This window comes from Corylus avellana, chromosome ca6 (assembly GCF_901000735.1).
Source record: "Corylus avellana chromosome ca6, CavTom2PMs-1.0".
Classification (NCBI taxonomy): Eukaryota; Viridiplantae; Streptophyta; class Magnoliopsida; order Fagales; family Betulaceae; genus Corylus; species Corylus avellana.
Genome location: NC_081546.1, coordinates 29,294,647 through 29,309,274, shown reverse-complemented (window position 1 = coordinate 29,309,274; position 14,628 = coordinate 29,294,647). Strand labels below are relative to the sequence as shown.

The window sequence follows — 14,628 nt, the reverse complement described above, 5'->3', positions numbered from 1 at the left end:
AATTCCTCCAATCCAGTTTGAAAATGAAAACTTTGTCCTTAAAAAATTGGCTCGGTCTAAGCTTCTTGGTCTCAAAACGCCAAGAAAAAGGGTTGTCAGAAACTGCGGTTTTTGAAACAATCCCCAAGTAAATAAGTTGTTTGTTGACCATATTCAAGCCATATACTAACCATTCAATTTTCAAATTGCATTTTTTTTCTTCTCTCTCTTCATTCTTTAGAAAAGTTATTTTTCTGTAAGGTCAATCCTTATTATACTGTAGACCGTAATTAGTAAACTTATGGAAAATCCAGCTGTTTCTAAGACCCCTGTTAAAGAAACAGAGGAGCATATCCCTTTTCACTTAGGCATTAGCAAGGAAACAAAACACAAAAGGAGAGTTTATAGCCGTTTAGTTGGCACCTCTTTACTCTATTACTGTGATAAAATCTTTTCGGTGCTAACACAATCATGCCATAATATTCCTTTCACGTTCTCTATCCCCATGCATTATGCCACATGATCACAGAAATAATTGAAAGAAAATGGTAGCAATAAAATATGAACAAAGTTATTGCCTACACTTGGTTGGATGAACTTTCTCCAATCCAATTCATTAATAGAGGCTATGTTTGGTAACTCCTATTAGCTGAGCTTTTTGCATTCTACAAAAGAAAAAAAATGGTTGGGTGACAGTCGAAAGTGACAAATTGCAGATACTTAGTCTTAATAGGTTGTCAAATTCACACTAGGGCTGCATGCTTTTCAAAAAGCGCCCATTCGAAATTTTAAAAATAAAAACACCCCTAAAAGTCGTTACCAAACGATGCGTAATTTTCAATTTTGTTTTTTGGGAAACATGTTATTTTAATAGATTGAGTTGAAGGAAATTCTTCTAACTCAATTTAATTGAAAGAAAACTTTATCCATAAAATAATAATTAAAAGAAGCTAATGGCAATATCTCAATAGATGTCTATTATTTTCAATTCTGATATGCCTTTCTTACATAATGCTCCACCTTACTTAAAATTCAGCAATTAGCTTCAATCTGTCCAACCCAAATAGGCCATACAAGACACCTTTATCCTTTTTATTACATAAAACATTAAACATGGATATTGATGATTTCCTTTCATGTCCCACAGTGTTCAAATACCAATTCAAAATTAATTTGGGCTGCTAACTTATTGGATTCTCTGCAGTGAAAAGGAAGAAAAAGATGCCCCCAGGTATAAGAGCTTTATTCCCTAATGGCCAACACCATCCAAATAAACAAAAACACAGAGGTCCCCTCTTGCTCCCAAAGCAACCCAATAATATTCCCATATATCAACTAAACACTATACACTACTCATTCACTCATTCTCCCTGCTTTTATGCACAGTTGAACTTCACTTTCTCTAGTCCCCATGAATTCCTTGCTCAGCAAAACAAATACTATTTATGTTATTATAAACTGACAGTTCTCTTTTCTGGGGTGTTCACAGTTGTCCCTCTTTCTCATGCACTGCGATTTCCAATGGAGATTTTCCAGTGCTTGTCTTACAATCTTCTTCTTGCTTCCATGTTCATCTTTGTGGTCTCAGCCATTGATCCCTCCACGGAGGCGCTTCTGAGTCTAAAATCTGAGCTTGTAGATGATTATCACAGTTTGAATGACTGGCTTCTGCCTTCTGGAGAGAATGCACCTGGAGGAGAAGTATATGCATGTTCTTGGTCTGGCATCACTTGTGACAAGAACAAAACCATTGTTATTGGTTTAGACCTGTCTATGAAGAATCTTGCTGGTGTAATGACAGGGAAGCAATTCAATGTCTTCACTGGGCTTGTTGATCTCAACCTCAGCCACAACTTTTTCTCTGGGCCACTTCCTGTGGAAATTTTCAACCTCACCAGTCTAAAAAGCTTAGCTATCAGAAGAAACAATTTTTCTGGCCACTTTCCTGGGGGGATATCTGCTGTCCGGAACCTGGTTCTGTTTGATGCCTTCAGCAACAGCTTTTCAGGGCCATTGCCAATTGAAGTTTCCCAGCTTGACCATCTCAAGGTTCTTAATTTTGCTGGGAGTTATTTCAAGGGACCAATCCCATCAGAATATGGTTCTTTCAAGAGCCTGGAGTTTCTTCACCTGGCAGGAAATTTTCTGAATGGTAGCATACCACCAGAATTGGGCAATCTCAAAACAGTCACCCATATGGAGATTGGCTACAACACTTATCAAGGAAGTATTCCATGGGAATTGGGCAACATGGGTGAACTTCAGTATCTTGATATTGCTGGAGCAAATCTCTCAGGCCCAATACCAAAGCAACTCTCCAATCTCACCAAGCTGCAATCAGTTTTTCTCTTCAGAAACCAGCTCACAGGATTGATACCATGGGAGTTCGGCAGAATCATGCCTCTCACAGATTTGGATCTTTCTGATAACCAAATTTCTGGGCCTATACCTGAGAGCTTTGCAGAGTTGAAAAACCTGAGACTGCTCAGTCTTATGTACAATGAGATGAATGGCACTGTCCCTGAAGGAATTGCACAGCTTCCATCACTGGAAACTCTTCTTATATGGAACAATTTCTTCTCTGGGTCACTTCCTCGTAGCTTGGGCAGAAACTCCAAACTCAAGTGGGTGGATGTTTCCACAAACTTTTTCACTGGCACCATTCCACCTGACATATGTTCGGGAGGCATGCTATTTAAGTTGATCTTGTTTTCGAATAAATTTTCCGGCAGTCTCTCACCATCTCTCTCAAATTGTTCTTCACTTGTTCGTCTTCGACTCGAAGATAATTCATTCTCAGGTGAGATCCCTTTGAAATTCAGCCATCTTTCTGGTATAAGTTACGTGGACTTGTCCAGGAACAAGTTTACAGGTGGGATTCCAGCAGATATATCCCAAGCTTCCAAGCTTGAGTACTTCAATATCTCTAACAACCAAGAACTAGGAGGCATGGTCCCTGCAGAAACATGGTCTTTGCCACATCTTCAGAAATTTTCAGCATCCTCTTGTAGTATCTCAGGCAATATTCCTCCATTCCAATCTTGCAAATCCATTTCTTTTATTGAACTGAGCATGAACAATTTATCAGGAACTGTCCCAAAAAGTGTTTCTAATTGCCAGCTTCTAGAGAAGGTGCATTTAGCAAACAATAATTTGTCAGGCCATATACCTGAAGAGCTTGCAAGTCTTCCTGCTCTTGGTGTCCTAGACGTCTCACACAATAGTTTCAATGGCCCAATACCTGTGAAGTTTGGTAGTTCTGCAAGCTTACTACTTCTGAATGTTTCTTTCAATGATATCACCGGCTCTATTCCTTCAGAAAAGTTGTTTAGATCAATGGATAGCAGTGCATTTGTTGGAAATCCGCAGCTATGTGGAGCACCCCTGCGACCATGTCCTGGTTCAATTGCAATATTGGGAAGCAAAGGCATAGGGAAGATTACATGGATCCTGCTACTGAGTGCAGGGGTGGTTGTAGTCATTGCAGCATCGGTGCTTGGTATAATTTATTTCCACCGAGGATTTAAAGGCCAGTGGAAGATGGTCTCATTTCATGGACTCCCTCGATTCACAGCAAATGATGTTTTGAGGAGCTTCAGTTCTACAGAATCCACAGAAACAGTGCAAGCACCATCAACTTCAGCTTGCAAAGCAGTCCTGCCCACAGGTATAACAGTTTTGGTGAGGAAAATTGAATGGGAAGCAAAGAGAATGGGGGTCATGTCAGAATTCATAACACGAATGGGAAATGCAAGGCACAAGAATTTGATTAGATTACTGGGATTTTGCTACAACAAGCACTTGGCTTATCTTTTGTATGACTACTTGCCTAATGGGAATTTAGCTGAGAAGATGAGAATGAAAAGGGACTGGGCAGCCAAGTACAAAATTATAGTTGGGATTGCAAAGGGACTTTGCTTCCTTCATCATGACTGTTATCCAGCAATTCCTCATGGAGATTTGAAGTCAAGTAACATAGTGTTTGATGAAAACATGGAACCCCATTTGGCAGAGTTGGGTATCAAATATCTGGTACAGTTGAATAAAGGTTCATTTCCAGCAGCTTCCAAGAAGGAAACAGGTATGCATAACTAAACATTATTCTTTCATGTAGTACATGTAAGCTGTTCTGAGGATTCTTCTCTATAAATAGCTGCTAAATCACCGGTTATCTAAAAAACTTAAAGCCAATAGAAAATGGTAAACATTTATATAGAATATTTAATTAAAATGGAGGCAAACTGTAGGAGTCAGAAATACCATGTTAGACCATCAATTGTGCAAAAGCTTAAGAAGATGTTTATTCCCTTTGTGTCAAACAAACAAATTAAAGCTTTCACCAAATATTCCAACATTACCAATGTTGAGAGAATGTCTGAATAACTTGTACATATACTTTATAAGCTTTGAAAAATCACAACTGGTCCAACCAAGAAAGTTGTTGCTTGTTAAGTCAATAGCAGCAAGAATAATATTCCTTGGCAATCACAACATACAATCATGAATAGCAAATTATCTCTACTATTTCAAAACAGAGCATAAAAAACCAGTCTATTTTGCCCACAGAGTCATGAAAGACGTTTGAAAGGGAATTTCTCCAAAGTTTGATATCTTTTTGTATATCAGCCTCTATTGATTCTATATATTCTCATAGTCTTTATTCAGGAATAGAAGCAGTCCTTAAGGCTTGTTTTTTTGTTCATCTTTGAACAGGTGAAACCAACAATGCCATAAAAGAGGAGCTTTACATGGATGTTTACAACTTTGGAGAGATCATTGTGGAAATTTTAACAAATGGGAAGTTGACAGATGCGGGGACAAGCATACACAGCAAGCCAAGGGAGGTTCTTTTGAGAGAAATTCACCATGAGAACGAAGTTGAGTCTAAACCCTCTGTGAAAGAGGAGATAAAATTGGTTCTTGAAGTTGCCTTCCTCTGCACTAGGAGTAGGACATCTGATCGGCCATCAATGGAAGATGCACTGAAGCTTTTATCTGGATTGAAGCCACAAGATACTGACACAACTTCTAAAGCAGGAGGACTATAATCTCAGTTACACAATTACCATATTTAAGGACATAAAAGATATAGCAAATAGTTAGCTAATAAGAGTGACTGTTTGTGGTAAATTTGTTCTATAGCTTGCCTTTTGTGATAATTATTAGAACTGTTTTGCTGTATTATAGTTGCCTATAAGGTTTGTGTACCACCCTTCACCCATCTTATGGGTTTTGAGGGACTTATTTTATTTATCTGCTTTCACTCTCCCATTTTGTACTTGGGCCATACATTCCTTCTTTTACATAAAATCAGTTATGTTGCAAAGTCCGCTCACTAAGCCGGGACAAAGTTTTCTTTTAAATCGGGTTAGAGAAAATTCTCACATGTATATGATTTTCACCCGCTCTAACGATGAGTAATCTCCCATATCATTTGGTGCATTAAAATCGCCAAATAAGTTTTGAGGAATGAGAGAGGGTGATAGGGGGTGAAAACTTTGTCCAACAAGTTAAGCCAGGATTAGTTTGAAAAGGACACCCATATCATAATTTGCTTTCAATTGGATTGCAAGGAGACTTCTTTCTAAGCCATGGCTTATCTTGCAATTTCCTGCATAAAAGATGTTCTTGAATTAAAGAGCTCCATTTAAAAAGACTACTCATGACAAGTTCTAGGGTGATAGGGATATTTGATAACCTTTTAGTAAAACAAGAAAAGGACTACAACAAAAGAAAAGCTGGATTGGTTAAAATTCTCTTCTTCTGAAACATAATCATTGTATTCCACGAGTAATTGAAATGCAACTTATAATCATACACAAAAAATTTCATAAATTTTCTATTACAAAACAAAATTACATACAAGTTTGATCAAAAAATCTTAAATCCTAAGCGGCTAAGCTAAAAGCCCATCTCATCCATTATCTCAGCCCAAGTGCATCCACTACGCCCTCAAAGCTATCAAACCTTGAGCTCACCACATCCACCTTCACACCAAGTCTCTCCGCCCCCGCCGCCGTCACCGGCCCGTGGGCCGCCACCACCACCTCCGGACACCTCTCCCTCACAAACTCCTCCCAATCCCTCCACCCAAACTCCCTCAAGCTCTTCAACAGCCCCTCCACCTCTGCGCTACTCGTGAACACCACCGCACCCAATTCCCGCCCTCTCTCCACCACCCTGCGCGCGCAGTCCGCCCCCGCCCAGCGCGTCTCGTACGCGCTCACCCTCACCGGAACCCACCCTTTGTCCTCCAGGTCCCGGAGAAAGTCCGGGACCACCGGCGGCTCTGTGAGGCCCACCACGAGCGGGACCGGGCACAGAATCCTCCGGCTGAGCCCGTCCCCGAGCGACTCGACCAAGCCGCTCGGAGTCGCGACCGGAGGGACCAAAAGCCTAATCCTTTTAGCGTTTTCGCAGAGCTTCGACACGACGTCGTGGTTGATGAGCTCCGAGTCCTTGCCTAGCGCGGCGACTATGAAGGCCTCGCCGCGGGGGGAGAGGAGGGGCTGGTCGAAAGCGGCAGCGGCGGCGGAGAAGGAGTCGATGGCGGCGCGTGAGGTGAAGACGAGGGCGGAGAAGGCGTCGAGGTTTGGGGGAGAGAGGTAGGGAATGAGGGTGTGCGGGGTGGCGTGAACGCCGAGAGTGGGGCACCAGAGGGGATCGTAGCCCTTGAGGGTGAGGAGGCGAGAGAGGCGTGAAGCGTAGTTTGGGGGCGTGGTAAAAGCCACGGCGGGCTTATTCGTGGTGGTGGCGTGGGAGAGCGGTGGCGGTGGCGGTGGGTTAGTGGGATTGTAGGTAGCCATGGTTACGGTCGTGGACGCTTGGTCCTGGTCGTGTTGATAACGAGGTTTCCACGTTTAGTAGGAGAAGTATTCTCTTTATAAATATAAAAAAATTGGTTTGAACACGTGAGCATCTATTCTTGTACTTTTCTCTTTTTTTTTTTTTCTTTAAAAAAAAAAAAAAAAAAAAATCAATTATTAGATTTACCTTCATTTAGATGCATCATATAAATCTTAAAAATTTAATGGTTAATTTTTAAAAAACAAATGATGAAGAAAAATGAGAGAAGGACAAGAATAAATACTAACATTTCTCTTTAACGAAATAGGATCAAATACCTCTACTTATTTCCGTTAATTGCTTTTGAAGGCGGTTAGGAAAAATTACTAATCGCCTAGGCGGTTACGGTTAGCGGTTCTAATTGCCTTTATGTATATTTTATATAATATATATTATATTTATATGGGATAAATATAAAATTGGTCATTGTGGACCTATGGTTGGCTTAAATTACAAATTACTATATGTGGTATAAAAAATAATTTATAAGTCCATGTAGTTGGCTTAAATTACAAATCACTCTATGTGATATAAAAAATAATTTATAGGTCCTCAAGGTATGCCAAAATAACAATTTACTTCATGAAATCAATTTTCGTTAAGTAATCGACAAAATATGTCACTTTGCCATGTCATACCCAATAAAGACGCGACACGTGTTATTATTAATTTTTGACTTTCAAAAATAACAATTAGGATTTTTCATGTCATTTACGATGCCAACTAAGATCACACATCAGCTCTCACTCCATGTCATACTGCTAAAGTAAATTAACCTAATATTGCTACAGTAAATTAGCATAATCTCTTATATCCCCAAAATTTTACTCTGTGTGTAACCCTCCCTCATCTTCATTTTCCTCAACCACTTCACAAAATGCGACCGTCAAATTCTCGCAAAATGCTCACAATTCGTGACGAGGTAAATGAAAATAAGTTAGGGTTACGCACAAAGTAGAATTTCAAGAATAGAAGAGATTAAATTAATTTACTATAGTAGTTACAGGACGTGAAAAAGTAACAGATTTTGTTAAATTACTTAACGAAAATTAATTTTAGGGAGTAAACTGTTATTTTAACATACCCTGAAAACTTATCAATTATTTTTTATACCACATGGAATGGTTTGTAATTTAGGCCAACTATAGAAACCTAAAAATTATTTTTTATACCACAAAAAGTGATTTGTAATTTAGGCAAATCACATGGAACAATTTTGCATTTATCCACAATTATATATATATATAAATACATGAAACGACGTCGTTGTGTTTAAATATATATATAAAAATTTCGAAATGATGTCGTATGTAGTAGAATATTATCATATCATCATATAAACGTCGTTGTGGCCCAAAGGCCCAACTTTGAAAAAAAACGGTTATAGCAGACAGTTATATGTTTACTGACCGCTAACCGCCTAGCATATGTGGTTAGTGAAATTTAGTAATCGCCTTTTCTTCCCACGCAATTTAAAAGAAAACTTAGTCATGTCGATTTGGGCTTTTATTTGGGAATGCTTGGACATTTGCTCTTATAATCTGTTCTAAAAATAAGCTGCAGAGCTTTGAACCAGAAGAGGGGCCCCTAATATTTCATTACATCATATTTCCAGTACAATACACACATGTAAAAACCAATGGAAACTAGAAAAGAATCATCTCAAGCTGTGTTCCTCGTTGGAAGACTTGAAGTCATGCAAAATTTCTCTATCTTCATCATGGGGTAGAAGAATATCAGGTACAACCTCAATATCTTCTGCAGGCTAATGGAATATGGAAGGAAGATAATTACCGCATGGGAAAGAAGACAAAACAGAATGGCAAAGAGGACATGAAGAAGCACTATGTTACCTGCCATAGTTGCAATAGTCTCCATAACAAAAAACCAATGATCATAACCAAGCAAAACAGCTTGCCTGCCCAAGCTCCACATGAGAGGTACCTGGTGAACAAAATAAGCCTCTTGAAATAACCCCTAATGCTATGAACTAATGAACAAATAAGAAGAAAAAAAAAAACTGAATCAAGTGTATCATGGTAGCATCATCAAGGCTGGCGATTGCCGATTCAAGTACCTGAACACTTGGAGTATTGGAGAAACAACTTTAATTGGGTCTTTTGTCCACCAAATGAAGATTTTTGTGTTTTGATTATACAGGTAATCGCCAAAATAGATGATCGATAATGTATGAACCACAAATCCATTTTAGTGGACTAATTTGCCTTGAAACACGAGCATCCAATCAAGTGTTATCTTACCGTGAGAGTCGTTCGAGAAGACTTTGATTCGAGCATTTCAGAGCACGGTCATATACAATCTCTGTCCTTTTCGCAACATCATGCCAATTATAGAGCTTCTTCATCTATCAGCAAATAAGGAAACAAAATTAACAAATTGGCCACTGTATAAGTAGTCAAATCTTCATAGACCAAAGTTGATATTAAATAATGCACTCACACGATTGTGCATGGCTTGTGGGTCAATCTTGGGAAGTATAGATATTGCCTTCTTGATTGCTTGTACCATATCACTAGGATCTGGCTCCGCAAGTACAATCATGTCATCTGGTAGAACCTATGAGGACACAAGAAGTTAGCTAGACTAAAATGCTACCTAAAGATCAATGGGAGCTCAACTATTCTAACAAAGATCTCATTAACAAAGGACTATAATATTAATCATATCAACTAGGTAGAGAAGAAACATCTCATTATACATGCCTCTGGGACACCTCCTACGCGTGTACTGACTGTTAATAATCCACAACTAGCAGCTTCTAATATGGCTATGCAAAAAGCTTCTGTTAAAGAACTGCCAAAAGGACAAAAATCAGATCAGAAAAATAGAAGAAAAATACCATGCTAGGGTCATATCCATTAAAAATTCGCTACTACTTGGTTAAACTGATATTTGTGCAGGTTGAGAGATGCCACTAATTCTCTATTGTCTACAATTGTTAAGTTCCATTTACAAATTTGGCAATTGGCTACATCCAACTATAAGATGAACAGATATTTTGAATTTTAGAAACCATAATTTCAAGTCAGTTTGTCTAGTCTCCAAGTCAAAATAAAATTCTTCTCGACATAATTGAACTGAAAATATATATACTTGAAAGAGAACTTCCATGAATAGATACCTGTTTAAGAATATATGGCCAGAAATCAAGACAGATCGTACTCGAGCATGTGGTACAGCACCCAACATTTCAACTCGATCTTGGAGTGAATGCTTCTCCCTCATCTCTTCCAACCGCACCCGTTTAGGTCCATCTCCTCCAACAATGAAACGAACCTTAACATATAGTTCAAATTAGAATAAGAGTTAATCTCTTCTTCCTTTGCCCAAACAATGGAATAAATCCCCCCTAATCACATAAACTGATAACCCCATCCATAACAGGGTGAACCCTTTATATAAATCTCTCAATGACAAATGGAGGATAAAATAACAGAACAGACACTAGTGAATAGTTGGATACGTCATAAATATGTTGATCTAATGAATCCCAGGATACAGGGCATGTCCACTGACTTATAAATAGAGTTGTTAGCATTTTCCCCCTCACCATTAGACGACGAAAAGCTATTGTGCATGCAAAGATCTAACACATGGGCTTGGGGGCACAATGGGAAGTCATAAATCACCTAGTCAAGTTACGCTGACCCGGTGACTCCATAATCTCTCATTAACTTTGGCAGTTGCTAACAGAAAAGTAGCGACCCACTAATAATAGTGAACATGGAATCAGGGGATAATTCATGCTACTTCCATATCAACGAAGAAAACAAAACCAAGTGTAACGGCCAACAAGCACGAATAGAAATCCAATAAGAAATAATGTGATTAAAGCAACTCACATTGGGATATATGCGGCAAACTTCTGGAATGACTTCAACAAGTAAATCTGCACCCTTTCGATAAACCAATCTACTAATCACAACAATAACAATTTCGTTACCACTGGGTCTCTCCGTGGCAGGCTTGAACATAGCTGTGTCAACAGCATTAGGTATAACAAAGACCTTTTCCGGTGGCAGACCTGAACGTAGCACAGTGTTTTCTTTGCTTGTATGAGAAACACAAATGGCCTGGCTTACGTCTGCTAAAGTAAACTGCAATACCTTGTTCATGTGGATGCTTCCCACGTCAGCAAAACCATACAGTGAATGATCAGTAAATACAACCTTGTACCCCATAGTGCGTGCATGCATTAAAGCTTCATGGCAAAGAGTTGAGAAGGCTTGATGCCCATGAACCAACGATATTTTTTCTCGAATAAGGATAGTCCTTATAATTGGAAGTGTCCCATAAAAGGTTGGTAATGTATTTTGCATGAGAAATGGCTTCCACGGTACATAGTAGACTTTCAGGCCACCAGTCATATATCTCACCCCAGAACGATTTCCATAGGCATGAGTCATAACCACCACCTGCACAGTGAAATAAACAAAGTCTTTGTCATCAAGGACAAAAAAATTTCTTCTTGATAATTTATGCAACAACAAAAAAGAAAAAAGTACAGATATAACATTTTTTTGGTTTTTTTTTCTTTAAAAAAAAAAAAGCAGAAGAAACCTTCAATCTCCTCTTTCCTCACTTTCTCTACAAATGGCTAATGAAAGAGCAAAGAGTTGACCAACAAACCAAATAACACTCTCTGACCTTGTGACCAAGCTTTAGTAGGCATTGTGAAAGATAATAGATGTGATTCTCTACACCGCCAAAGTTGGGATAGAAAAAATCAGAGACCATCAGAACCCTATGCCTTTTTGGTTCACCCATTAAGTAATCACAATTGCCTGCAATAAAACCAATCTTCTATTTATGAGGTAGACAGTATTTTATTCAAGATCCAACAACAAAATGACGAGGAAAACTACCAGTACAGGAAACAAAAGTAATATCATATTCAAGACACTTTTAACAAAATTACTACAAGTATATATTATTCCAAGGCAATCTTTTAGGTAAGACCACCAACGCATAACACAAAGATTTCTTGCAGCATCCAAAATAAGCCCAACAGGGAAAAACAAAATAGAAAACAAGAAAACATGGAGAGAGTGATCCTCACCCAGCAGCTATGGAAGCTGAAATCAGGAGCTAACTGCTAACCTTTCTGAGAGGGATGAGAAATTTAGGGGCCTCTGGTACTTGGGTTTGCGATAGGAATTGAAATTAGTTGTTTTTAATCACAAGGAACCGGACTGATCCGTGAACACTGGGTGATTGGCCTGAAGTTTGACACGTAAAGCATTCACATTCGGCTCAGCAAATTTCCTACAAATTTGATTGATATTTGTCATTCTCTAACCCACTTAATAGCATTCCCCTTTAGACATTCATCTACCACCATCCCTACCAGTCGCCACAATCTATACCATCTGAGCTCAACTCATTTAATCACCCCTATTGATACAGTCTCTTGTGCACACATTATGTTACCCCAATTTACACTATGCAGTCTCTGGTGATGCATGAGGTTAACAGTAAAAAATAAACTTCTTCTACATAAAACTTTACCTGTTTACAGAGAAAGATGAAGCTGCTTGTTTCTACACAACTTTTTCTGCCTCTGCAACCCTGTGGCACCCATAACAATCAAGAACCCCGCAAAACTGAAGTTGCCAATCCAAGTCACCATCAACATCTTTCAACAACATCGTATTATTATCATGGCCATTGAAAACGAACATAACCGAACTGCCAAAAGACCAAAAAAGAAACAAAAAAGAAAGAAGGATTGAAAGCTTAATTCTGAAAAAGATAAAGGGTACCTGAAACTATCATCTGATATTATATTACCCAAGAAAATATTATGGGGCGAGGTTCAGGCAATTTTATGAACCTGAGGGGCGAGCTTGACCTACAAACTGAACACAAGTAGCTTTAGGCACAGATGGGGCCGAGCTGGTGAACAAAATATTGTGCCAAAAGAATCAAAAAAAATTATCATTTACACTTCCACTACCATTAGTGCTTCAGATCGAAAAACATAACAATATTAATGTCAAAATCCTAAATATTTACTTGAATAAAATCTTGGAAATGGTGACCAGGAAGATATCTCTTCGATCTCTTCCTTCGAAAGCGAAATCAAAAATCTGTAGGGGGTTTTCAAAAATTGTGAGGGAGCAATTCTTGGGTGTTTGGGTTCTGCCCGGGTCATTGGGAAAATCTTTTATCAGACCATCGTAACACTTCTTTTATAGCCGTCGATTAATAATTTACACATAAGCAAAAATATAAAAAGTGCACAAAAATAAGTTTGATCATAATACACTAAATTTTATGGTGATTAAATCGATAAAGGGTTAATCTTCTACTTCTAAATTTTAATTTTGAATCTAAAAACGAGTTTTGAAGCATTAGAAACGAGTTTTTAAGCATTAAAAATGGGTTTTGGATCATTAGAAACTGGTTTTGAGGCATTAGAAATAAGTTTTGAGGCAAGTCACTGCCGGCGGGGTTTAAGGCATTCACCGCTGACCAAACCCGTGGGTTCGGCGAGACATCCGGCGTGGGTACATGGGTTTTGCCGGCTACTGGGTTTTTTTTTATCTGATTTGATGTAATTGTTCTCACTTTTATTTTTTGCATTTTTCTTAAATTAATGATGTGTCACATAATAATTTGAAGCTACAAAATATGTGTTATCAGGATAGACATGATAGTAGGGGCTCTCATATACTTTTCCTCCAAATTAGTAATTACTGCCCTTTTTTTTTTTTTCTTTTCCCTCCAAGCTACTTGTCCTTGTAATGAATTATAGATTTATCATATTTATTTCATCTACCTATTCATTAACTTTGATAATGCTTAGATGGGTAATTCCCCATTTAACCACCCGTTGGTTAAAATTGGAGTAATTGCCAATAATCCTGTCAGGCTGGCTAATGCCAATTTTGGGGAGTTACAGTGAGATACCAGGCAGCGTGGCTGGCTGCAAGCGGAGATGACGAATGGCGTGACGGGCGATGGCGGTAGTGGGGGCAGGCGGCGGGTTGAGATTGTGTTATTAGGGTTTTGTTTTTAAGAATAAAAGATGAAGAATCATGTGTCTTGGTAACATGTTATTATTTTGTTCCCAGCCGATGTGTCAGCTTATGAATAGTGGGCACAAAACCATTGGTTCGTGCAAAAACCGCATTAAAGTTATACTCCTTTTTATATATCTATAGGTAAAATATCTATATAGGCGGTTAGTGGTTTTAAAAAAACCTAAGACCTCTAACCATAACTACCTAGTTGGTTAGTGGTTTTTGCTAACTGAATTTAAAAGCAGTTAGCGGTTAATGATCATTTTCACCCCTAACTTGTACACCCCTATTAAACATGAGAAATTCTAAGGGTACTAGATTTTTACTAACAAATGCTTACAAAACTGATGTGTAGTTCATTAATTGGTACTCATTACATTTTTCTTGATTAATTGTTTTGGGTACCAATAAATGAGCTACATATCATTTTTTTTTTTTTTTTTTTGTTGTTGAGTAAAAGTGATTTCATTAGAATCATATAAAAGAATACAAAGCAGATTGCTTTGCCTCAAGAATCTCACGAATACATTCGGGTGGGTCATACCGCCACACCCAATCCATTTATTATTTAGGACTACACATTATTTTAGTAAGCATATGTAAGTAAAATAGTTAGTACTCTTAGCATCTTTTATTATACCTTTACTAATCTTTACTTTTACGTTAAATTATAATATTTTTTTTTTTTTTTTTAAAAAAAAACAACTCTCAAAATATATATTAACAAACAAAGTCATATACTTTAATAAATTTTATT

At 38.1% G+C, this 14,628-nt stretch overlaps 3 protein-coding genes across 10 annotated transcripts; 1 reads left to right on the top strand and 2 right to left on the bottom strand.

The window, feature by feature from the left end:
• The first annotated feature begins 1,260 nt into the window (after positions 1–1,260).
• Positions 1,261–5,253, top strand: LOC132184904 (leucine-rich repeat receptor-like protein kinase TDR). Its single transcript, XM_059598695.1, has 2 exons — positions 1,261–4,060; positions 4,693–5,253. Exons 1-2 carry the CDS (start codon positions 1,501–1,503, stop codon positions 5,025–5,027), a joined length of 2,895 nt encoding a protein of 964 aa, XP_059454678.1. The 5' UTR covers positions 1,261–1,500; the 3' UTR covers positions 5,028–5,253.
• Positions 5,254–5,900: 647 nt separating this feature from the next.
• On the bottom strand, positions 5,901–6,785 carry LOC132185573 (uncharacterized). The gene has a single exon (XM_059599333.1). It carries the CDS (start codon positions 6,783–6,785, stop codon positions 5,901–5,903), a length of 885 nt encoding a protein of 294 aa, XP_059455316.1.
• A 1,531-nt stretch (positions 6,786–8,316) lies between these two features.
• On the bottom strand, positions 8,317–13,008 carry LOC132185768 (phosphatidylinositol N-acetylglucosaminyltransferase subunit A). 8 transcript variants are annotated; one of them, XM_059599549.1, is made up of 12 exons: positions 12,862–13,008; positions 12,609–12,741; positions 12,355–12,481; positions 11,906–12,111; positions 11,494–11,630; positions 10,689–11,261; positions 9,968–10,122; positions 9,549–9,639; positions 9,286–9,402; positions 9,087–9,190; positions 8,679–8,769; positions 8,317–8,590 (listed from the first exon to the last, which is right to left on the bottom strand). In XM_059599549.1, the coding sequence occupies exons 5-12, from the start codon at positions 11,611–11,613 to the stop codon at positions 8,483–8,485; spliced, it is 1,359 nt and encodes a 452-aa protein (XP_059455532.1). In that variant the 5' UTR covers positions 11,614–11,630; positions 11,906–12,111; positions 12,355–12,481; positions 12,609–12,741; positions 12,862–13,008; the 3' UTR covers positions 8,317–8,482. The 8 variants fall into 8 exon arrangements, with proteins under 8 accessions (XP_059455532.1, XP_059455530.1, XP_059455535.1 ...); XM_059599547.1 differs by having other exon boundaries at positions 12,355–12,534; positions 12,637–12,741; XM_059599552.1 differs by having other exon boundaries at positions 11,947–12,111; positions 12,355–12,534; positions 12,637–12,741.
• Between the last annotated feature and the right edge of the window lie 1,620 nt (positions 13,009–14,628).

Coding starts and splice junctions, on each gene's coding strand:
- LOC132185768 (XM_059599549.1), bottom strand. CDS start 11,613: ATGGGTGAACCAAAAAGGCATAGGGTTCTGATGGTCTCTGATTTTTTC. Junction 8,770..9,086: donor CTTCTCGAACGACTCTCACG/GTAAGATAACAC, acceptor TTTGTTCACCAG/GTACCTCTCATGTGGAGCTT. Junction 8,591..8,678: donor GACTATTGCAACTATGGCAG/GTAACATAGTGC, acceptor ATATTCCATTAG/CCTGCAGAAGATATTGAGGT.
- LOC132185573 (XM_059599333.1), bottom strand. CDS start 6,785: ATGGCTACCTACAATCCCACTAACCCACCGCCACCGCCACCGCTCTCC.
- LOC132184904 (XM_059598695.1), top strand. CDS start 1,501: ATGGAGATTTTCCAGTGCTTGTCTTACAATCTTCTTCTTGCTTCCATG. Junction 4,061..4,692: donor AGCTTCCAAGAAGGAAACAG/GTATGCATAACT, acceptor ATCTTTGAACAG/GTGAAACCAACAATGCCATA.